Consider the following 25,248-nt stretch of genomic DNA (forward strand, 5'->3'; position numbering starts at 1 on the left):
AAGTAGATGTATGGATTTTTGTTTTTATTAATCACTGGTAAAAAAAAATGTGGCTGCTGATCTCACAATCCTACAACAATGCAGAATACTTCACGGCTTTGTAAATGATGCATTAATTATCCACATCAGGAAACAGATGGGAAAGAGATTTGCTTTTGATCAGTCTCGAACATCCAAAACCAAATTCTGCATTTAAGCAGAAACTGTAAGATTTTTTTGCTACTTTTTATTGAGTTGTCTTTGGATCGATTCTATTTTCAAGTCAAAAGAAAACTGGAACTGGATCTGGAACGAAGAACAACATTGTTCCTTTTGGGAAAATTACATAAAAATGTCTATATATTTGCCAAACTACACTCTTTCTAATCAGGTCATTTCATGCTCATTAGATTTACATAAATAAATGCAAATCATAAAGTCAGGGATTTTGTCAAAATACACAACTATTCCACACAAAAATTATCCTTAACGAAACATTAACACATCTTATAGAGCACTACAGTTACTCTGTGCAACTCTAACATTCTTCTTTTTGAAGAAATCTTGAACTAAATAAAAAATGCTAATAAAGCAGACATCACTTGACACTACGGGTTCTTCAACTTCCTGCTGCTGTTTGTGCTGCTGGTAGAGCTGGAACATCTGGAGGTGGTGAGAGGAGGGCAGGCCACGGTCAGACCCAGGCCCAGGTCTACTGTGTTCAGCACCGGGGAGTGAAGTGAGGAGGCCCCAGGGCTGCTTCTGGCTGAGGAGGCAGGAGACCTACAGCACAGAGGCAGGAGCAGCAGACTGAGCTCTACAGTCGCTAGTGGTACTCTAATAGTGTGAGAGTTTCTGACATTTTATTTTCATCGATGAAGACTATTCTCCTTTTCACAGCAAAAGCATAAAGACTCGGTTTTCAGTCATATTTCTTGTGTGAATCTTAAACCCTCATTACTAGCCTCTACTGCCACCATCTCGGCAACAGAACGTTTATGAAAAGTTATTAATTCAGACCTGAGGAAACAAGGGGAACTTAGAAGACGTACTGATGGCAGCTGATAACAGGACAGGTACAGTCTCAGCAATCTATAGGTTTTTTATATTCTGCTGCCTCTGACAGCTGCTTAAAAGAACAAATTCGTATGAGAAGACAACATGAGTATGCACATTTATCACACCCTGCATATAAAGAAAAGTCATCATGCAAAGTGTTTTGGATTATTTGTAAAGTAGAGGTTATGTAAATGCAATTTTGAATGGATATTACTGAAAAGTTGCCATATCTTCTGTATATAATACTTAATCTTGTCTAGTAATTTGCATACTTTGTGGGTCATTTGAAAAATTGCAGATTGACCATTTTGAAACTTCAGAACTCTGCTCTACTTGTTTTAGGCTATCTGCTAGTATCTTTGTTTTTGTGGTACAACTTGCCAAACCTTTTCAATCAGTCCTGAAAGTTCAATGAAAATGACTTTTTTATTTCTGTGACTAAATATTTTCAAATTATTATTTCAAAGTATGTTATGTGTTTTGTTATGAACTATGGTAACATGTAACTGCATGAGGTTCAGAAAATATTACTTGTAGACTTCTGCATAGTCATATTTGTTATTTATCAGTATTATCAAGCAAAAACTCTACAGATACCGTTTCAACTTTCTATAGTTTGTGATTTAAGAAAAAAAAGTTGAAGACAAATCAAAAATGTTCAATCATTAGACTGATGGAGTGACCCAGATGGGAAAATGGACACAACCAAAACTGATACGTAGTATTACAGCCCTGAGCTTCCTATCAGCCAAACAGATGATTTTATCGAACTAGAAACAGAAACCAAACTGTTTCAATTTGGAGAATTGGTGAAAGGAGTTTATGGACTTACCACCAAGAGACCAGGCTGCTTTAATTCTTCAATACAGGGTCTTGATGTACTTGAGGAACTTTACTCGATTCTGTATTACTGGTGCCCCTTTTTTGTCTTTGCGTCTTTATTATTTGTCCGCTGTTATTTTCTGTCATTAAAATTCGGTAATAAAAGATAAAACTTTTTAAAAAAAACCTGACCTGACAGAGGTGGAGCTATGAACGTAGTTGGTCTTGGAGCTCCGGCAGCTGCCAGGAGTGGAGGACGGAGCCGGAAGAGGCAGATTGGCCTGAGAGAAACACCAGTAAAAAGTACTAAAGTTTAACAGTGAAAAGCTAAACCTGCCAAGGCTAAAAGCTTCATTAGTCCTCATAAAGCAATGTGGTGTCAGCAGTTTTTGCACCTGTAGGAAGTATTTCTCCAGCACAGATCTGAGGTCAGGTTTGTCCTCCATGACCTCGTTCAGCATCCCGTCGATGCTCTTGTTAAATTCCTTCAGCTCCCTCAGCTTAATGTCTTTCTCTTCGAAAGTCTCACTCTTGGTGTTCTGTGCTGAGCGGATCTCTCTGGTCAGCTTGGAGCTCTGGCAAACAGCAGGACAGCACAGACTGAAAATATGATTATGGTAGCAGTTTGGTACACATAACATTCCTTATTTGTTCACTGTTTGTCATCTTTTTGCTGCTGCCCAGTGTACCCTGGGCTCTTAAATGTGTTTAGAAAAAGTGACACAGGCGGGTATCAAACCTGTTTTGCGGCTCTATCAATTTTTTCCTGCTGGGAAGCGATTTCTTTGCTCAGCTTACTGATGAGAGACTGTTTCTGTACTATCTTATCTTTCTCCAGCTTCTCTTCTTGGAGCAGACTCTCCAAGGTATCGTTCATGTCCTGGAAATGGAGAGCAGCACATATAAGCACAAAAAAAGCAAGGCAGAGAGGAGCGTACATACACAGAGAATTCATGCGAGGTCAGTTTCACTGGACGACTCACACAGATTTGTTAAGAGGGTTTATTTTTAACCTAATACTCTCGCAGGGACCCAGCTAAATAATAGCTACTTCTGCAGACAGGAAACGAGAATGAGGGCAAGTGAAGATGGGGATAAAGAGAGAGTATTTGAAAAGGGAAACAATGAAAAACTACTTATTATTTCCCACAGCATTTATGTGTTACAGCACTGCGACAGGGAATAATAGACATAATTCATGTAAATAACATAGATCAGCCTATTTAGAGGTAACTGAAGTCATAAAAAAGTCACACTAGTTTTCTGTGAGTTCAAACTCAGGCTACTGGTGGGCAAAGTCTCTCTTGCACAAAGATTAATTATCAATAATATTTATACCCAACTGACTTATCTGAAAGCTAACTGACCAAGCTAAGAGATGGGTTGAGTTGGGATAAAGTCTGATCAATTTAAGGAAAATGTTGTTTAATAATCTGGTAAACTAGGAAGCGTTTACATTACATTACATTACATTGAAGCCAATATGCCAAAAACCAAACACCAAAATAATATCAGGTTAGCATAACTGTAACATTTATGGTGCATTTTAAGATATTAACCCGGACACATGCATAATTATTCATATATGAACTGTATATAAATGTAAAATTAGCAGTTAGCATTAGGCTGAACATTTTGTTTTACTCCCTAAAACTGCTATTTGTTTTAGCTTGTGACACTACAGTAACTCCTGTTTATTATTTACACACGAATAGTCTGAAAAGTTAAGATATTTCTCAATTTTAAAAACATAAAATCCTACTATGAAACTAGCCAGTAGTTTCTCATGGAAGACATTCTATACAACCTTAGTAATAGATTATGAATCATGCAAATCAATCCAGAGTAAACAGAACTGTTTTGTACTCTTGGTCACGGCCAATTATGATTTTTTTTTTCTTTTATTATTTACTGTTGTGAGGATATAAAAGTTGAATATCCTACTACTGAGATTTAGGCTACAAATGTGACATAAAAATGGTCTGACAAGATTTAAATACAGTTCAACACAGTGAGGAAGCTTTCTTAATGCACTCTGAACATAGCTGATACAGGTGGAGGTGTTCGGTATTCAAGGACTAATTGCTTTTCAAATACCTCTGCTGTGTAAATGCTATAAATAGCAACAACCTGTAAGTCCTGTTGGAGCTCCTGCACTTGTCTTTTTCGATATTTTAGTGTCTCTTCAGCCACTTTCAGTTGCTCTTCCAGCTTCAATTTTTCCTGAAATTCTGGACCTAAAATACAGTTTTTAAAAAAAAAAACTGTTAATTACTTTGTGACCAGTGACATCTGCTCTATTAACTTCAACACACAAAGAGAAATAAACAGACACAAATGGCTTAACTTGTTGCTGATTGGTGCTGATAACAGATCTGTGCAGTTCTCATACATACTGGATTCATTTGCTTTGCTGAGGGATTTGCGAAATGCAGAGTTGCTGTTGTTGAACAGCTGGATGGTGTTCTCCAGAGCTCTATTCTCCAGCTCCGTCTTGCGAATTTTAGCATCCAAATCATCTCCCTTCTGCTTGAGCTCCTCTTTCTCTTGTGCAGCCTGGTGAGAAGCGCACAGCAGTGATTCAAAGAGTTGATGCGGTGCAGGAATAATCCGACCTCAGTTAGCTTCAGCAAGCCCCAAATGTGACAGAACAGCAGGTTGGAAGAAGTCTCACCTTTGTGATGTAGTAAGCCTGGGAGTGCTCCTCTTCTCCCTCAGGAGCTGCCAGTGAAAGGCTGACAACCTCGAAACGTTTCTTCATCGTGTCGATCTTCAGCAGTTTCTCATTGAGTTCAACACTGAGACAGAATTGATAAATAAATTAGGCCTGTTGGAGAAAATGTTTGCTCAGAGGATGCTAAATTAGATGAGACAATCTGTATGTCGAAACTAGATGATTTTTGACTTTTTTCCACATATTTGAACGAGCAAACATTTGATCATCTCTGAAACAGTGCCAACAGATTAAATGATATTGTCAAATTGATATTTTGTTGCCATTTTCATTTCTTTAATCAACAAAAAAAAACACATCAGTTGCATGGAAAAAGTAAGAAGACTTTATATTTATCACACATTCAAATCAGGGGTTTCAGATTAGATCCCAGTGATCAGAACTTAATTAAGGAGTGACAGGTGGAACCTCTGGCATCTGTGATCTTTGTATTGGAGTGTATTTTGCTATCATGCCAAGTTCTAAAGGGCTCTCTAAGGCCTTCATAAAACAGGCTGTGCAAGTTTGCAAATTTGGCAAGAGATTTTAAAAGATTAATAGGCAAAACCCGAGTAGATTTCAAATGACTGCCAGTTTAACCAGGACTGGACACCCGTACAAAGTCAGACCAAGAATAGATGGTTAGATGCAAGAAGAAGAAGAAAAATTACATCACAAGTTAGCAGGAAATTCCTGCAATTGTTGGCGTCAAAATGCATTCATCTACAATCAGATAGAAAGAGCTCAAATGTGACATGTACGGGAGGCATGCCAGAAAAAACACATTTATTTACCTTGGCCTATGGCTCAGCTTAGAGCTGATGTTTATTTTATACCATGTCTTATGTCTAATTTTTATACCCACACTATTTCATTTATATTTTTATTTATTTATTTTAATGCGTACAGCACTTTGGTCAACAGTGTTGTTTTTAAAGTGCTTTAGAAATAAAGCTGGATTGGAAAACAACAGTTTGTTAATGAACAGTCATGCAAAGAGCAAGTCTTTTGAAACATTGTGCTCTGAGTAACAGTCATTATGTTTGGTGCAGACTAAAGACAGAACCTCATACCAGATGTGAAGCGTGGTGGATATGGTTTGTGGTTGCTTTGCTGCCTTGGGGACTGAGCAGCTCATTAATTCAACTATTGATTCTGCTTCTTAACAAAAAAACTGCTTGAAGATAATGTGCATAATGTGAGGCATTCATGCAAAATTGGACCTTATGCCAGGATATTGATCATAAGCCCACTAGCAAATTCACAGAGGAATGAGTAAAAGAGAAGAAATGGAGGGTGGGATAGATGGAACGGCATCATCGAAGCCGAGATTTGAATTAATTGAAATGTTGTGGAGGGAATTGGAATGGGTTGCACATGTAGGAAAACGCTCAAACATATTGCAACTAAAAGAATTTCGCAGCATCTGAGGGCACAGAAAATCACATTTGTTAATATTTTTGTTAAATGGCTGAAAAACCTAACTTTTCTTGCGACTGTGTTCAAGTTTAGGACTTTTATCAGCAACCTGTATCTGTTTGCTTATCCAAATATTTAAAAAGCATCAATTTCCAGACTGTACTCATTTCTCAGAGCTGGGCTTCTTACCTGAGTTTCTGCCTCTCCTGCTCACTGGTCTTGAGCTGCTGGCTGAGCATCTCTTTGTAGGCCTTGATCTCATCCTCTCTCTCATTCATGGCTTTCTGCAGCTGCAGCTTCCTCTTCTCCAAAGACAGCACATTGTCCGCCTTGTTGTACAGCAGATCTCTCACACGTTTGACCTCTATTTTTAAAATTTTGTGCTCCACCATGTTGTCCTGATGAGGAACATAGAAGTTTAACAGTGCATGCCATGAGTACATATAATCCTTCCTTTCAGGTACATTACATCTTTTACATCTTGTCTGCATAAAATAAATCTAATATCGTCAACTGATTGAAGATCGTCAACTGGAGTGAACTTTTGAGGGACAAATGCTCACCATTGTTTAGGCACATCAGCTCTAAGGTTTTTTGCAGGTTTGGTCGATTTCATATGGAAATGATCCCGTCTTAGTCTGTGACTTGGCTGATTTCCTGATATGATATCTGTTACTTACGTATTTCGTCATCCTGAGTCTCTTCAGCTCCTTTTCATTGTTGGTATGGATCAGCAGGAGCTCATCCACCTTGTCGGTCAGATCACTCTTTTGAGCTTCTGACTTCTCCAGCTCTTTCTTCAAATTGCGAATATCGTTCTGCCAGAAACAAAGACGCATGTGAGGTGGAATTATTTCACAATAAGTTGCAGAATAGTGCAGTGATGTATCAGACTGACCTCAGACTCCTTCAGCGTGTTAGTCAATGCTTTGGCTGTCTTTTGTTTCTCCTCCAGGTCTTTGGTCAGCTCGACAATCTTTATGTCCAGCATTTGTTTTTCATCTGATTGAACGTCACTTTGCAGCCGCGCCAGTTTATTAGTCAGGCATAACATCTGGGTGTCCTACAAGACACAAGAAAGTGGGAGGAAAATCCAAATACATGTAGCATCAGACTAGTGAAAGCTGCGGCAGGTTGTGTGATTGTAAATGACCACATCTTGGGGATGTGGGATTTCTAATAAACATGCCTGTTCAGCCATGATCTTCTGCTGTCTTATCAGTTCCTTCTCCAGTTTACTGAGCTGGCTGCCCAGGTTGGTAATGATGGACTTATTCTTTGAAATCTGTGCAAGAAAATCCTTCTCCTTCGTCTTGGCGGCCTGCAGATGCTCTCTACGATGAAACAGCGCCTCCATGCAGTCACGCAGCTGCACATCCAACTCCTGCAGCAAAGCACAAGCTCAGGCTCAGAGAAGAATTAAAAGACAAATATCTGGTATTTTGAGTGCTACAGAAATGGGCTTGTTATATGTTACACTGATAATATTCATCTGGATTAAGATTTGCAAGGGGATATTATAATTTAGATACGCATAGATACAGTAAGTAGTGGTGCATTTCCAGCAAAATGTGTTCACTTTGACTTTATTGCACCTCTACCATTGCAATACTCTTCAATTGGACCTCCTCAGCTCAAACCTGTTCTCATTCCCAGAGGGTAAAATTCTGCTGTTGTGTTAAAGCCACTGGTGACTCAGCGATCTGAATATTTAACACCAGACGTATAGCATTTTTTCCAGTTTAAGAGTCACAGGACTTTTACCAAGGAGACTGAGGTTTGTTTCCTGCATTGGACCTAAATTATTTTCATTTAGTTAATTTCAGTTCTGTGATTTAAAGCTGTAGTGTGAGATGATCATGTATCTGTTGTGGTCAAATTTTTCACACAATGCTGCTTAAGCCTATCAGCGCCAGGTAAATCTCTCTGGATTTTGCTGTAAGGTAGAGTTTTAAATCTGTTATCTGCGGGGGAAATTTCTGTCTGTACAACACTACTGATTACACCAACCAGCCATGATTAGTTTGCATAACTACAGAGGGGAACAACTGTAGCCACACAGACAGAGTAGGCTACAACAAGTGACAGGGAAAAGCTTTGGCTGTGATACATAAAAACAGAAACTCAGCATTGAGAGGAAGGATTACAGTCTAAAAAAGAAACTGACAACAGGAACAACAGTGAAGGCACACATCAAAGAACCGTCATGTGATGTGATACCGATTATTTCCGAATGGGGTTTATGGTTTGTCAGCTTATGCAAAGAAAGTCTGGCTTTGTCAAACTTGCTCCATATTACACTACTCTGTACAGCAGGATAAGTCTCGTTTTCATTTGCTGTTTAATTGTCCATCACTGTTTATTTAGGGGTGATTCTAAATTGTCTGTAGGTGTGAATGTGATTGTTTGTCTCTATGTGTAGCCCTGTGATGGTGACCTGTCCAGGGTGTCTCCTGCCTTCACCCTACATCAGCTGGGATAGACTCCAGCATCCCTGCGACACTAATGAGGACTAGGCACCATAAGCATTTGGATAACGTGACAAGGCAAACATGCCATTGACAGTGAAGACACCAGCAGAGACTCATAGCACCTATTTCTGGCATTCAGGAAATATGGACTCAGAAGGTCCTGACAAATCTGCACAATGTAGCAAGTTTGGTGTTGGAGTGGGTTTATCTTCCCAGTGTATTGTGTTAAAATATCAATATGGGTAGTTTAAAAAAATATCTGCTAGAGAGATACTATTTAGTTAGCTATTTTGGTAGGTTTGTGGATGTAAAGGTTTTGTGAAGAGTTTTCATGTTTCCCATTGTTGATGTTTCAGATCATTAATGCTCCATGTTGCCCATTCTAAAAAAAATCATATAAGGCAAAACTACACGATCAAAAGATCCTGAGAAGAACTGAACTTAGTACAATATCATTGTTATCTCCTGTGGAGCCACTGTTCTCCACAGCAGATAACAAGTTTATAACTTTGGGTTGTTTGGCAGCTCACCTTGATGGCCTGTTCTTCATCCTTGAGGAACTGGTCCATCTGCGCAGCTCTCTCTTCCTCACTAAGTGCAGTCTGAGTTACAAGTTTCAGCTTCTCCTCCAGTGCAGCATTGTAGGCTCTGACCCCCGTCAGTCTACAACACACACATATATACACAGAGCTGGGTACCAAAGCCACTAAATAGTTCATCTATAGACAGAGAAATGTAATGTTTTACTCACTTGTCATTGCTATCCTGGATGTCCTTCTTCATTCTGGATATGTGGGCCGTCAGAGGACTCCACATTGGAGGTTGTTCTGTCCAGTGTGCTTTTACTGCTGCTCAGCTGTGGGACACATGAGAATCAACCCGTTCACTCTTAGAACATGAAGCTAGATTACATGAACCATAACTATCCTTTGAGTACACATTCAGCAGTCTGTGCTGACCTCATCCTGCAGCCTGCTGCAGTTATTCTCCTGCTCTGTCAGATCATGCCGCAGTTTAGCTGCCTGAGTGTTGGTTGCTGCTATCTTCCTCTCAATTTCTTTGTTGTTGTTTTTCTGAGTATCCAGTAAGCGCGTCTTCTCTGCAATGGTTTCGTTCCTTTCCCTGATGTTCTGGTTGGCCTGGGCAAGTTGCTGAAATGATAAAAAAGCAACAGGTGTACTCAAGCATACTGTGCAGAGTGAATTAACATTCTGTCAGCTTTAATTCTTTAGTTTGAGTGTGTTTTATCAGCAGACCCACTCTTTACCAATGCACACTGCTGCATCTGAACATCTCGTTGCTTCATCTGCTTGATAGCGTTTTCCCACTGATGGATGAGCTGCTGAGTCTCCAAGTGAGCCTGCTGCAAATTCTCAGTCGTCTTATCCAGTGCAACCTGTTAGACCAGCAGATGTATTTTCATGGTAAACAACCAGGCCACAACAACTGCTGATAACTGACACACGTGACAGCAGATACCCTGTCATTTTAGTAGCAACTCTAGTCTATTATGGGACACAGTGACCACCTTTTATTCTTCTCCCTGTCAATAGAGTAAAATTTAATCCTCTAAAATATCTCAGTCATGATATGCTCAACTGGCAACCTGTCTATTGTGTGCCTTGTTTTCACCCTAATTCAACTGGGATAAGATCCATCCCCCTGTGAGAGGGGATAAAGTGGTGTATAGACAATAGATGGACCATGTGCTCATACTGTACTTGGTCTCCAGTTGTTACAGTGATCTGCTAGTTTTAAGATTCTGAAAGCTGATGCTAGACAAGATTGTAGTGTGTTTTCTTACATTACCTGTGCAGACATAGTTTCAGTCAACTCTTTGTCAAGTGCTTTGCGCTTTTCATGGGCCTCCAAGGTCTTCTTCTCTATAGCCAGAGTGAGTGACTGAATGAGGAGAGATTAGAAAGCTCAGGATGAGTCAGAGCTGTAAGCAGCAGGTCAGTGTGGAGCTGGAAACGTAATCACATTACTGATTTATCATCTCTTTACCTTGATCCTCTGCTCATCTTGCTGAGCATACTTAATGATGGACATTATGTTTTCATCTTGACTTGCTGACTCCTCCAGAAAGGCCTCCATTGTCTCCTTGTCCCAGTTCAACTGGCTCCTAAAACTCTTCTAGCTTCTGTCTGGCCTTGAAAATGTGGTTCTACCGATATAGACAAACGATAAGAAGCATATGTGGGAACCAACAGCAATAACTGTTTCTCTTTCTCTATACAGTATATATACAAACCTCTAGCATGTCTTTCCTCTCTGCTAAAGATCTGAGCTCTTTCTCCATTTTAGTTGTCTCCTGAGCCAGACGACCTGCCTCTCTCTCTGCGAGGGCCGTCAGGTGTTTCTCCAACTCCTCCTCTCTCTGCTTTGCTTTGCACAGAGCCTGTGTGCAGAAGATCAAAATAGCAAATTAACAACACAACCCTGACACTGTGACTACTGTATAACCCAGTCACAAGAAAAAACACACACCGGTCTGACACACAATAAATATCATGTTATGATGTACCTACCTCAGTGTTTTCCAGCTCCTGTTTAGCACTTTTGAGGAAATCAGTCAATAACTGCTTTTGATCCTTGTCTCTCTCAAGTTTGTTTGTCAGTTGCATCAACTCCGTCTCTTTTTTAAGAATCTGTTGTTGAGGAAAGCATCAGATCGCACGCATCACAAACATGACATATGAACTGCCACATGTATGTTCATGTGACTTGAAATGTTGTCAAGAAGTGTTCACAGTCACAAACATTTGTCTTGTAAAAGTGCACTTGGTCAGCTGGCCCATTGTGTGTTAATATAAGGCTGGCAACCTGTAACTCCAGGTAAAGGTTAATTAATTAATCAATTAATTAAAAAGTATGGAAATATCAAGATAAATTTTGTCTTTGCTTGTCCCCTTTCCCTTAGTTTTTTTTTCCATTTTTTTGATTTTTCAGGTATTGACAAATCATCCTGGACAGAAAGTCTCGCCCAAAGCCATTTGATTTACAGTTCAGTCCATTAAATAAGAGCAAAAGCAAAATGGAAAAAGCAGTGACAAAAAGGAAAAACAAAGGAAAAAACAAAGGGAAAAGTAAGAGAAAACTTACCTTTATATTTCCATAGTTTTTAATGTATTTTTTGTTCATTCCTCTTTATATTTACACATTTATTTCCTTATTTCTTAAAAAACAGATTATCTTTTATTATGGCACTTCTGTGATTCCATACAACAGGCAGGCTAGGCTAATCTACAATAAACAAAATATTTAGAAAAAGGAAGAAAAAACACCTAAATGTGCATTTTGGAGGTTTTCTTCTCTCTAATCTAATCTGACAGAAGACATTTTATGAAAGGAAAAGAAACCTTAAAATTGAACAGTGTATTAATAAATCCATGGTTTTGTCAGTGTGACAGACTACTTTCCCTAACTCACCTCCTCCATCAGAGCTTTGTTTTCAGCGTTGAGCTCCGGAGCAGCAAAACGCTCGTCCCAGCCGACATCCGATAAAACTCTTTGAATAACGTTCGACATTTTCCCTGCGCTGTTGATAAACTCTCTACAAAGAATACAACAATATTTCAGAGCAAACCGGTTTTCACTCCGACATTAAGTCGCTTGTCTCGCCTGGTTGCTATGTAAGCGGGTCTGTTGTCAAGTCACCTGTGGCAACCGCAACGCGCCTTTAACTCGTACGCGCCAGGAGGAAGCAGCGCGAGACCAGAGAAACGGCTGCGGCTTGTCTCGAGTCGAGACCTCACAGCGTCCGTTATGATTTTGCATTTAAATTAAATTAGTAAAGACGACAGAAATGAACAATGTTGATACAAAAACGTAGTTAATAAACAGAAGATTGAAAAATAATACAAAAGTCCACAACCTCATCTGAACTTAGTTCTCAAATATATTACACTGTTTTGTTTGGAGTAATAATATTTAATTTCATAAAATCAGACCTCACATAAGCTTGATAAACAACTCTTCTATATCCCTGATGGAATTATAATCATAATACGACTCAGTGGTACCAGGGGTTTAAAGTATTTTTACTCAAGTAGGTTATTGTAACAACAGTTTTGAGGCACTTGTACATAACTTGTTTTTCATTTATGCTACTGTATACTTCCACTTCACTACATTTCAGAGGAAAACATTGCAGTTTTATTTTGCATAGACTTGTTGTTAAATAGAAGTAGAAAGTGTGTTTAAGCACACAAAATTACCGTATATTAATTAGATTGGGTATTTTCTACTATCTTGCAGTATTCTTCTGTTGTTCCAGTTACCAAGATAAAATAATTTTTGGTACTTGTACTTTGAGTATTTACACTTTTGCTACTTAATACTTCCACTGAAATACATTTCAGAGGAAAATATTGTGCTTTTAACTCTATATAGATTTTTTTTATTTTTAAATAGAGGTCTAATTACATAAGTCTCACCACAACAATGTTAAATTCATGTGTTTTCATCAGGGTGCAAATATCCATGAGCAGCTGTAATAATACTGATCTGTCCATCCATCTATCATTAAACTGTAAAGGAAAAAAAACCATACATATTAAATTGAAGCCAGAAACGCTCTTTAAACAAATTGTTGCATTTCATGAGACCACCTGTAAGTACTATATCTGGAAGCATAACTTTGAGGGATTGTGGCTTTACTTGAGTATTTCAATTTTATACCACTTCATACTTTCACTTCAATATATTTCAGAGGGAAATATTGCACTTTCAATTTATTTCACAGCTTAGGTACTTTAGATCATAAGGTATTTCTTTGGTTTGAACGACCTTAAACTAGTTATTTCAAAGTTTAAAGAAAAATGTAGTAACTACGTGAAAGGTACCTGCAGATCACCAGTCATCTACTTTCTATTTATTTATCCTCATAGGGTCGCGGGGGCCTGGAGCCTCTCAAAGCACACATTCACACCTACAGACAATTCAGAATCACCAATTAACCTCAGCATGTCTTTAGACTGTGGGAGGAAGTCGGACAGCAAAGTGAGAGCCCACGCTGCACAGGCAGAACATGCACACTCCACACAGATAGGACCCCAGGCTGAGATTCAAACTTCTGAGCTGTAAGGCGACAGTGAGGGTCCACTGCCAAACCGCACCGCCAACTTCAGATTATAACCATAAAATTTACTTGAACTGACAATCATATTAAAAATCTCATCTGGATAGCATCTGTCCTAATTACATTAACATCCTTTCTAAGTACAAACACACACAGGCCTTGCAATCATAAAGATACCAAATGGAAACATTTATTTAGCTTTACACATTTGTGTTTAAACAGCATTATGCTTAAAAAAAGAATTACAATCAAGGTTTTATACGACTGTCACACAAATGTATCATAAAACAAAAATCAGGGAATGCACACTAGTATTAAAATCCAATATTTAAAGAACAACATCCCCTTGCAAACCCTCCCGTTTACGTTAGAATTCAAGTGTGTCTATCTACCTGCTTTTGAGCGGTCACTGAACCACAGGTGGTACAAATGGTGACTCCTCTCCAGCTGGCTTGAGCACAGACAGAAGCCCAATACTTTAGATAAAAATTCCCCTCCATTACAAGTTGACCAACAAAGAGATATGCCTTTTTCATATATGTACATACAAGCATATATTTATATATATATAGATATATATATATTATAAAGTCTCTGCTGTGTAAATGTTTCAGTCCTGAGAGTTGAAAAGGCAACATAGATCTCAGCTCAGTGCGGTCATCTCGTCCTGTTTTGCAGAAATCTCACGTGGATGTTCCTTCAGTGAGAGCGGCCTTTAAACTGCTGTGCTCTTGGTCCCGATGTGCGGCCGCGCAAACTCCACAAAGTCATCGATAAGGACTGGCCACGCTCCTGTGGAAGAAACAAGCAAAAACTGTCAAATTACTAAATACGGATGACAGTTATGGTCCTGGACTTTAGGAGATCAAAGCAAACTGAGCACTCCACCCTCAACATTGAGAGACAGAGAGAGGGTGGAGAGCTTCAGGTTCCTCGGGGTCCAACATCTTTGCCGACTTTACATGGTCCACCCACATCACACAAGCTGTCAGGGTCATCTCCCCTAAAAGCCGCTCACAAACTTCTATCGCTCCACCGCTGAGAGCCTCCTGACCTACTGCTGTACAGTGTGGTTCACCTGCTACACTGCAGAGGACAGGAAGGACCTGCAACGGGTGGTGAGAGCAGCAGAGGGGGTAACTGGGACCACACTACTTCCGCTCACAGACGTTTATACCAGCAGACTTCAGAGGAATCACCAGAGACCCCTCACACCCAGGACACCCCCCCCCAGGTAGACGATACAGGAGACTTGGAGTCAAAACCAACAGACTGAAAAACAGCTTTATCCACAAGCTGCCAAATGTCTGCTCCCTTCCCCGATTGACAATATCACATCCCTAACAGTGCAATATTTATGTCATACCATTTGCAACAATCATGTGCAGAGCAGGTCTCTAACCATGAACCGCTTCCATACTGGATATTTCTCTCATGTTGTATAGATTTTTTAGGGTGTGTTATATAGTTTATTTTTAATGCTGGTATTTGGAGAGAACTAAACCAATTTTCATTGTTTTCTGTAACAGTGACCATAAAGATCTATTCATTATGTTTCAACTGTACAGTTTCTTTGTCAGTGGTAAGTTTACTTTGGACATGGTGCTAGTCTTGCAGCTAGCATTAGCATTTAGAATTTGGAGAGTCTAAATATATAGTTTCTTCGTAACTTTTTAGCAGTTGGCACTAGGTATTCAGCAGCTTGCACTACCTAACTGGTAGCATCAGCACTGGAACATCTCTTAAATGGCCTGGGTCAGTTGAACGTGGCAGTGCAGTTTGGATCGCGTGAACTGGCACTAGAGGGGGTGAACCTGGGATGCCAAAGTTCACCACCTAGCCTCCTGAAGGTGTTGTGGGACTAAATACGCAAGACACTGTTGAGGGGAGGTATCCACCTGATGACCCTCAGAGATGTGTTTAGGAATCACTGCTCACTGGTGTGTATAGTGACAGATCAGGGATTCTAGGTCCTTCATTGAGTGTGGATCCTTTTTGTTTGGTGCACAAGTGTCTTGTGTTTCAACTAACAATACAATGAAAACCACAAATATGTTTCTGCACAGCGGAGTGAGAAATTTACAAACCTTCCTCGTCATAATTCGACATGTCATCTGTGATCATTGTGCTGAAGTCTAGTAAGAGGTTCCAAGTGTCCTTAGGAATGGATCTTTTGTGGTGCTCCTGTAAAACATTTACAGCAAAGTTCATAAATGAGAACTAATATTTGCATGTTAGAACTGCCAAAAGCGTGGTTATTCACTTACAACTAAAAATTTATTCCACAAGTCCAAGAACTTGAAGCGTCCAGCCAGCACTAAATTCCAATACGCAATGGCCATTTCTAAATCTGTAAGAAAATCAGACATAAGGTGAAAACAAAGTCAACAAAGCAAACAAGCAGCAGATGAGCAGTATGATGAGCATTAAAAAGATTCTTACCCAAACCTTTCTGGCCAGGATTCTTTGCAAATTAAATGTAAACTGGTAAAAGTCCTTAAATTTCCCATGGTCCTTTAACTCTTGCTCCATCTTTGGCAGCTGCGCTTTTAGTTTGTCTATGCTGTCACACCTGTGGAAGCAATTTTTTTAATCCAGTGGACTAAAAACCCTTTGTATGTTAATTAAACAAACTTTTGCTTGTTTAATTGTTAAAATGCAGGCATATGTGACTTATTTGTCAAACAGAAACTTATCTAACGGGCTTATATCTGATATTTTTCCTACAAAGCATGGAAACTTTACATCAGTAGAGAATTTCTGCACTAAATTTACTTTAAAAAAAAAAACATATATTGTGATCAAACCACACATTGTTTAATAAATACGTGCACGTTTGTACCAAATGTCATGTCAGACATCTCAAACAAACCTTTTAAAGCACGCTCACCTCAAATTAAGTCAACACTTGAATGATAGCGGTCCACTTCTGTTTTGTCTGTGAGTTTCTAATGCTAAAGGGAAATGTCTGCTCTCTCTTGCTTGCATCATCTGAAAATTCATTCTCACCCCTGCTCTGCCATGCCGTCCATGAACTCCTGTTTCGAGAACTCGCACTGCGTCGCTGCTCTGAACTTCCAGGCTATGAGAAGGACACTTATACTGGCCGGGTCCAGACCCAGGTCGTCGCAGAACTGCTGAATCCCGTCAATGCCTATCTTGTTGTCGTCATGAGGATCTAAGTCAGAGCACAAAGAGTGTTTGGATTGATTACTCATTCACAAACAACTTTTTTTTTTTTTTTTTTTACGAAGTACCTTTTTTTAAAAATACTTCATTTTTTTGCCCTGTAATGTGGGATTCATTCCTCTGCGGTCTAGACCAAGAATGCCAAACTCATTTTAGTTCAGGTTCCACATTCAGCCCAATGTGATCTCCAGTGGGCCGGATCAGTAAAATCACAGCATAATGACAACTCCAAAGGTTCCCTTTGTTTTAGTACAAAACAGTACATTCTGGAAATGTTCACATTTAAGGAATTATCTTTTTACAAAACATCATGAACAACCTGAAATTTCATAAGAAATAAGAAAAATTAGTTCAATTTCAGCAACTTTATGCCTCAATTTATTATTTACACATTACAGTTTCCAGATCACAGAGTGTCTATAAAGGAAGACAACATTTAGTCACAGCTATCTGGGAACTGGATGATATAGTATTTTACCTTACGATCAAAATGGCAAAAGTCTGACCAAAAAAAACCCAACAAAACAGGACAAAATATTACAAAAATCAGACCCAAAATGACAAAAACAATACACAAAACGACAAAACAATGAGACAAACGACACAATCCAAAACAAAGAAGAGACAAAAAAGTTACAAAGCCACAAAAAAATAGAAAAATTACAAAAAATTCACAAATGACACAAGCAAGACCAAAAAAATTACAAAAGCAAGAAACAAAACAAAAAAGTAGACTAACAACACAAGGGAGACCAAAAAAAAAAACACACAAAATTACAAAAGCATGACAGAAACGACAAAAAAAAAAACAAACAAGACAAAATATTAAAAAAATGAGACACAAAAGGACAAAAGAACAATGAAAAAATGTAGTATTTTACTTATGATGAAAACAACTTGTCATGGTCTAGAATTATTTAAATTTATAGTTATACAAGTTTACAGTTAATGTCGTCTGTAATTTTACACTTTACAAAGTCATCCTATGGACCGGATTGGATCGTCTGGAGGGCCAGTTTTGGCCCAAAGACCACATGTTTGACACCTCTGGTCTAGAAAATCTCCATCAAACTGAAAAATTGAGTTGAGTGTGTAGCTGTGCTCTTTTCCTACCTCGGTATCTGTTATACAGCTGCTCGAGCTTCTTCTTGTCTAAAGCCCCTTTTAGATTTGAAACATAGAGCTCTGGACTCTGGAAAAATTTGTCCGTGGCAACGTCTAGTTTCCAGTCATTCTGCGACAGGCAGGTCACCGCAGTCTTCTCATTGGATTGCGTGAAGATCATAAACTGACGAACTTTATCCTTCTGTGAGGACTTCAGCTTGTTCTGTGCAAAGACAATCACACAAAAAAACCAAACTGAACACCCCAGTTGCCATTTCACACAATTAGACAAATGTAAGGAACAGAAACAATAGGAAACATACACCACCATTCAAAAATTTGGGGGCACTTAGAAATGTCCTTATTTTTGAAAGAAAAGCATCTTTTATCAATGGAGATAACATCAAATTAATAGGGGTACAGAGGAACATTTCCAGCAAACATCACTCCTGTGTTCTAATGCTACATTGTGTTAGCTAATGGTGCTGAAAGGCTAATTGATGATTAGAAACCCTTGTGCAATTATGTTAGCACATGAATAAAATTGTGAGTTTTCATGGAACACAACCTTTGAACGATAGTGTATAGTTTCTCTAAAGTGTAACTACATTTATAAGCTCTTTAGGATGACATCTAAGTTTGTAAGACTTATCAAGAGTGGTAGAGCTGCTGACTACATAAATACTGAACTATGGTGAAGATCATCCCTGAAATCACTGGAGTCAGAGCACAAGCAAATAAAAAAAGATTATACTAAGCAGCGTACAGTGTGATGACTGGCAGTTACCTGTTGCTGTACCGAAAAGCGATCATCTTCCAAAATCTAATTGCTGTCCATGGAAGTAATTCTACTATTTTTTTTACAGTATTTAACTTGCGCTTTGACCTTGATTATAACCAATCCAGTCATTCATATTAGTTAAAATAGCTTTAAAGGACCAATTCAACTCACATAATGCAGTTTTCCACATATTAAAGTGAGTGCAACCCCTGCACTGTGACTAAAATTTGATTTGTGCAATAAAATGACTTGATTTATGAACGTGTATGATGTGTAAGATTGTAATTATGTACATAAAAACCACCTGTAAATAATATGAATTACAGTCTAACCAGGAATACTTGACATACCAGACACATACACTCTAAAAATCAGAAAGACAGCTCCCATGCTACCTATTATTACTCTAAACGTCATGTCTCAATATGCTATAAAACTGAACAGAATGTTCTGGTGACAGTTATTCACTTACAAGAACATTACAGCTTCACACAGGCACACTTTTATCCGGACCTTTCCTTCCCCTGGGCAAAGTTGCTCTTCTGCTCCAGTCTGTCACAGTAGCCTTATCCTCAGCATGTGTGCGCGCGTATCATTTTTTTTTGTTTCTTTTTGGCTACACAGAGTGTGCACGGATCTGTACAAGCTGTCTGTGTGCGTGCGTCAGTGAGCACAGACAATCACAGACATAAAGTTGCATATATTCAGACGTTATGATCGTTTGACTCAAATAAAATGAGCAGTGAACATGTGGAAACTGGGCAAAAGTGCTTTAAAAAGAATATTAATCTAAGAAATACAATACAAACGAATGAAATAAAATAATTTTGATGCACTGACTTTATTTTAATCACAGTGCAGGGACAGCAAATACTTCTTGGCAAGTTGAAAAACTACATTGGATGAGTTGAATTGGTCGTTAAAAGCTATTTCACTTGTTAAAAACAACTGGATTGGGTATAACGTAACGGGCAGAGCAGGTGAAATAATGACAGACTTAAGTGTAATTGTTTCCACGGACGGCAATCAGGTATTTGCAGAGGGTCACTTTATAGCACAACACCTGTAACATTTAAAACACTACAAGAAATAAAGTTATAAAGTCATGTCGACATTAATCCACAGTTAATGCCGCTGAAAAGTGAATATTTCTGTTTGTCAGCTGGCTTGAAAGCTAACAAGGTTAGCTAACTGGGCGAGTTGTTAGCTTTACCGTGAGCTAGTTAGCAAACGTTGTTAGCTGCGTTAGTTTTGGTTTTAAAAAGCGGATATGAAGTCAGCAGATCAGTTTACTGGCATTCTTAATCACTCAGAAGTGGTAGCTTGTGTTTAATGGCTCTGTTTGTGTTTGCACAGAAGAACAAGGCTAAAAAGAGTAATTTCTCACCATGTTTGTCTCTGCCGGACTCCCTCTCCTCCCATCCAGCTGGCTTCTTCTTCTAGTTTGACATTTATTGGCGGTGGAGGCGCTGCTTTATCGCCACCTGGTGGTCAGAGTGAAAATCACAACGCTATGAGAGTAAAACAACAAAAAATGTGTTAAACTGTATTTAAATTAGAAGAAAACGTAATATTTTTTTAAGAAAAAAACATTGATATTAACATATAAAGAAAATGGCAAATCATTTTTAACTGTTGTTACACAGATTTTCATATTTTTATTAACAATAATATATGATGAAATCACTGGGAGAAACAATTATTTACATTTTCCATCCATCCATCCATTCTCTATACACCGCTTCATCCTCACTAGGGTCGCGGGGGGCGCCGGACCCCATCCCAGCTGACCCGGCGAAGGCAGGGGACACCCTGGACAGGTTGCCAGTCCGTCACAGGGCTACATATACAGACACACAATCACACTCACATTCACACCTACGGACAATTTAGAGTAATCAATTAACCTCAGCATATTTTTGGACTGTGGGAGGAAGCCGGAGTACCCGGAGAAAACACACACATACACAGGGAGAACATGCAAACTCCATGCAGAAAGATCCCAGGCCCACCCCGGGACTTGAACCAGGGATCTTCTTGCTGCAAGGCGAAAGTGCTAACCACTACTCCACTGTGCAGCCCTAATTTACATTTTGACTCTTAAAAATAAAAAATAAAAATAATGATTTGTTTGCACAGTGTTTAACTGCTATATTAAAAATTAACTGTTATATAAAACTTTTAAAAAATGTATTTAACATCCTAAGACGTAACCTTTCATTGGGTTTGCATTTTAGATTTCCTCTAGTGATTTAGGATAAGGAGTAACCACTAAATCTCGTAGTCAGATCATATTTAATGTATAATTATTATATTTGTAATATATTTATATCATTACTATTATTGCTGTTGTTAATTTATTTTTATAATTATTATTGATGTTATTTTTATTATTAGGATTATTAGGAACAATACATTTTAAAAAATGATGTCCATATATGTGATTGTAATTTGAAAAATTATGTATATTAATGGTGAAAAAAGGCTATTTTTGTTAACTATTATTGTATAGATATTCGTTGTTTTTGGTAAATTATCGATAATTCTAGAAAAAAGTGCTAAAAGTATTAATTTACATTTTTACTCTACAAATAAATATCAGGAAAAATTGTACATGTCCACATCAAAATCCAGCATTTTTACAAACAGTAGTTAGTTATTTTACATTGTGTGGCTATAAAACTACACAGCTTTACTTTATTTAAATCAGCTGAATGTTACTATTTTTTATTTCGATTTACTATTTCTACAGCTTTTGAGTGTCACAGTATTTCATTGTTTTTCACGTCTGTTTTGTTTTTAAAAGTTCAGGAGTAGAGATGCTCCAGTGAGATTTCCAAACGATGAGGAAGATAAAATAACGTTTTAGTATGATCTATTGCAAAAAACCATAAGTAGCGGTTATTAAATCCTGTTTATAAACTAATTTGATGGAGAGGATGTGAGTTTTATATTTACCTTACCAATACAAATACTGGACATTCTCCCTCCAGCCAGTAGGTGGAGGTAAAACACAAACTCACCACCATTAATACACCTGACACCGGAAGAAGAAGTAGAGCGTCAGACCGAGCAGTTTCTCTGGATGTTTAGATCTGCTCTGCAAAGACTGGAGAACAAATGGAGGTCGTACAGGCACCGGTTCGTCCCCTGGATGCTTCTGAACTTGTCTAAAAATGAGAAAACTCTGCGGCAGGTGACGGAGCGCTGCAAGGACAAGCTGGTGCCGGATGTGGAGGTTTCTGAGAGTCTGCTGAGGCTCTTCAGGCTGCTGGTTCTCAGTCACGGGGCTGATCACAGGCACATCCTGGCAGCACAGACTCACCTTCCTCCTCAGGTGAGCAGAGGAGACCAGCAGCATGGAGGAAGCCCTCAGGAGGTCATGTTCCAGTCTCTGGGCTTCAGCATCGACCGCAGGCCCAGCTCCTTACCTCAGGCAGGAACTGGCGTGTTTGTCACCAAAGGGTTTGTACCCAAAGGAGCCACAGTTGCCATGTATCCAGGCACCGTCTACCAGCCCTATGAGCCCATCCTGCTGCAGTCCATCAGAAACCCCTTTGTGTTCAGGTGCATCGACGGCGTCCTGGTGGATGGAAATGATAGAAGCATCTCCAGGATGGTGTTCAGGTCCTGCAGCGGCAGAGACAGACTGGGTCCTTTCCTTATGAGTGACACCAGCTGGCTGACGGACGCTCCTCTGAACCCCCTCGCTGTGGGTCAGTATGTGAACAACTGCTCCAACGAAAGGGCCGCCAACGTCTGCTACCAGGAGTTTGACCTGCCGGACAGGTTTCCCATCGAGCTGCGACAGTTTCTCCCCAACGTCAACTACAGCCAGGACACCCAGAGGCCTCTACGCTGTGTGGTCCTGGTGTCCCTCAGAGACATTACAGCAGGGGAAGAACTCTTCTCCAACTACTACACCATCGTGCATTAAAAGCAGCTCACACTCCAACTGAAAACAATTCACTGTTGAAATTCAAACTGTGTTATCACTGTGTTTAATGGGGGAAAAAATCATTGCTTTCTTTGTACACGCAGGAATACACTGGAATAAAGTCCGCACCACAATCCTTTCATGACTGTTCGACTTTTTTACAGCAGTCTCATTTAAAAATCCACTTCACAGAGAACAGAGAACAGAAAACAAAGTTTCCTTTCATCTGAAAATGCATTCAGGTCAGGCCATGAAATCCTGTTCTGAGAGCTCACAGTGTGTTGCTTCCAGACTGTGAGGAGGAAACAAACACAGATGATCACAGACAACTGGTGGTGAGGGTGCAGCTGATGTTAGGATGTGGCTTTATGTCTAACACTGCAGGAATATTAGGGATGTTTGATATTGGCTTTTTTGCCAATAGCCGATATGCTGATGTTGTTCAACTCAGTTTCAGATATCCACTGATACCACTACTGATACTAATATATGTGGGCTATTTAATTAATTTTAGGCAGCATCACATATGTTCTGTCAACATCACACCTAATTTTAGTGTGATGACCCATTGGATGCATTCTTGAAAGCAGCAAGGCTATCTAAATGTAAACATTTTCTGTACAAAATAAAAAAAAATTGTTCTACTTAAGTTATGGACAAAAATGCCATATTTATGCCTTTTTAAAAAAAATGTCTTAAGCAACAGTTCACAGTCTCCCTTTCTCCCTCCTTCCCTGAGTCCGGTAAATCCAGATTTTTTTTATTGGCTTTCATGATAGGCAAGAAAAAGCGATAACGATATTGACCGATATTACATTTTTATGCCAATAATGGGTCGATATTATCTGACATCCCTAAGGAATATGGTATCTACTAAAACCACTGACAACGTATCAATTTACATATTGACTAGAAAAAAACAGTAAATAATTTATGCATCAAAAATCTATATTTTTACCAATACTAACTTGTTTTTTTACAATCTCACTGTAAAATTCTATTTTTCTGTATTTACATCTGCGAAAAATATAATTATTCTTCAAAAATTTGCCATTTTTTCACAATATTTTCACAGTTTTTAAACTGCTTTTAACCTATTTTTCTGCACCCTTGCTGTCACATTTTTTCTCGGATTTTTTCTTATCTGGTGCAGGACTGAGTGCTTAAATGGATGAGTTTGCTCACACATAGGGATCAAAAAGGGAGAGGAGATAATCTGCAGACGAAGTTAAATCATGTCTAAAGCAGAGCAACGGTGCAGCTTCTCCAATTATCAAGCAGTTGAAACTTGAAGAACACAGAGGCAATACAGCAGGAAACTGTTAACTGGACTAAATTGAATTCTTCATACAACAATGACACATGAAGTCAAAGGAAAACTGGAGAAAACGAGCAAATAGACATCTTCTTGTTCCTAAAAGATATTTCCAGCTCCTCAATAGAGATACGATCACTCTGAACACATCCACATGTTTGACCTGCTGTCTTCTAGTAAATACTCCCAATAAAGCTCAGAAACGTCACAGGCTATTTCCTTCCCAGAACTGTTTGTACACAGAATTCCAACAAGCGATGATAACTCCCTGCACAGCTCTTGTGCAATCATTTTCAATCAGACTTGTGCAATATAACAGTATGATAAGCAACATTATGCTATTTCCAGATTCTAGATTTGAAAGAGTTTTTATGGTGAAAGTCAAATTTTGTTTTATCTTAACATGCTCATATGGTGTTTTATTATAAGCTGGGGGGGAAAAATATGAATAAAATAAGCAGTAAGTGCCATAAATGACCATTTCCATTCTTGTGAGCTTGCAGGGTGGAGCTTTCTGTATCAATATACTTCTTCACAATCAGTTTGGATGTGTGACTAACTTGCTCCAATATTCCAACTTGCCAATATGTAGCATGGAGTAGATTTGCAGTGTTAGAATAGAATAGAATAGAATAGAATAGAATAGAATAGCTTTAATGTCATCATACGTGGGGGTATGACAAAAATATAAATAGCTTCTGCTGGACGTTGCATTGATAACAAGCAGCAATTTAAAAAAAATAAAAATGACAACATATGCAAAGGAGGCAAGATATATACAATATGGGCGGTAAATGAAATAAAAGTCGATAAAATAGAATAAATATGGTCAGGAAATTGTATGTAAGCAGCATTAGAACCATTAAAAGTGACACTGTGCATTCAGGTTTTCAGCCGTTTTGAGTTCAGGAGTCTTATGAACCGTGGGAAAAAGCTGTTTCTCAGTCTTAAGCAGAGCCCTATGTGAGCTGGTGTGCTCAAGCTGCTGCTGAGCATCAAGAGAAAGCTGCAGCACAGAGTCACATCTAAGCCATTTTCAGGCAGAAAGGAATTATTTTCACAGAAGAAGTTTGAAGCGATAAATGAACAACTACAGCAAACATTAATTCGCTCATTTTGGTTGTTATTTTAGAGTGTGTGTTTTTCTTCAGATTGCCTTTCCTCTGTCTCTTAATGAACCAGATGGGAATGTTCTGTTGCATTCTGCAGAATACAGTGACAATAAGGACCTTCTGTTTCTATTCTATTTTAATTCAGTTCATATTGATATGGAGTTACTCAGCAGGTAGTGGAAATTTACCTCAATGTGTCATGAAGTTAAGCCCTTCTCTGAAAAAAAAAACTCTTGACAGCAGCTGATTAAGCAGTTACTGAAA

At 38.8% G+C, this 25,248-nt stretch overlaps 3 protein-coding genes across 3 annotated transcripts; 1 reads left to right on the top strand and 2 right to left on the bottom strand.

Moving 5' to 3' along the window:
• Positions 1-7: 7 nt before the first annotated feature.
• On the bottom strand, positions 8-12,120 carry ccdc39 (coiled-coil domain containing 39). The gene is given in 22 exon segments (XM_022213451.2): positions 8-762; positions 2,053-2,141; positions 2,256-2,435; positions 2,600-2,740; positions 3,991-4,097; positions 4,257-4,416; positions 4,535-4,658; positions 6,182-6,390; positions 6,673-6,810; positions 6,891-7,055; positions 7,182-7,376; positions 8,994-9,126; positions 9,215-9,267; positions 9,269-9,319; positions 9,423-9,614; positions 9,731-9,859; positions 10,273-10,365; positions 10,471-10,593; positions 10,595-10,630; positions 10,718-10,864; positions 10,995-11,114; positions 11,896-12,120. Coding segments are annotated over 22 exon segments (2,859 nt in total). The 5' UTR covers positions 11,995-12,120; the 3' UTR covers positions 8-587.
• A 1,594-nt stretch (positions 12,121-13,714) lies between these two features.
• On the bottom strand, positions 13,715-20,117 carry dcun1d1 (DCN1, defective in cullin neddylation 1, domain containing 1 (S. cerevisiae)). Its single transcript, XM_022213441.2, is given in 8 exon segments — positions 13,715-14,338; positions 15,634-15,730; positions 15,814-15,896; positions 15,989-16,021; positions 16,024-16,118; positions 16,556-16,724; positions 17,849-18,062; positions 20,008-20,117. Coding segments are annotated over 8 exon segments (771 nt in total). The 5' UTR covers positions 20,011-20,117; the 3' UTR covers positions 13,715-14,261.
• Positions 20,118-21,656: 1,539 nt separating this feature from the next.
• Positions 21,657-22,693, top strand: setd9 (SET domain containing 9). Its single transcript, XM_022212677.2, has one exon. The coding sequence runs from the start codon at positions 21,706-21,708 to the stop codon at positions 22,555-22,557; it is 852 nt and encodes a 283-aa protein (XP_022068369.1). The 5' UTR covers positions 21,657-21,705; the 3' UTR covers positions 22,558-22,693.
• The last annotated feature ends 2,555 nt before the right edge of the window (positions 22,694-25,248 follow it).

Source organism: Acanthochromis polyacanthus, chromosome 9 (genome assembly GCF_021347895.1).
Source record: "Acanthochromis polyacanthus isolate Apoly-LR-REF ecotype Palm Island chromosome 9, KAUST_Apoly_ChrSc, whole genome shotgun sequence".
Lineage (NCBI taxonomy): Eukaryota > Metazoa > Chordata > Actinopteri > Pomacentridae > Acanthochromis > Acanthochromis polyacanthus.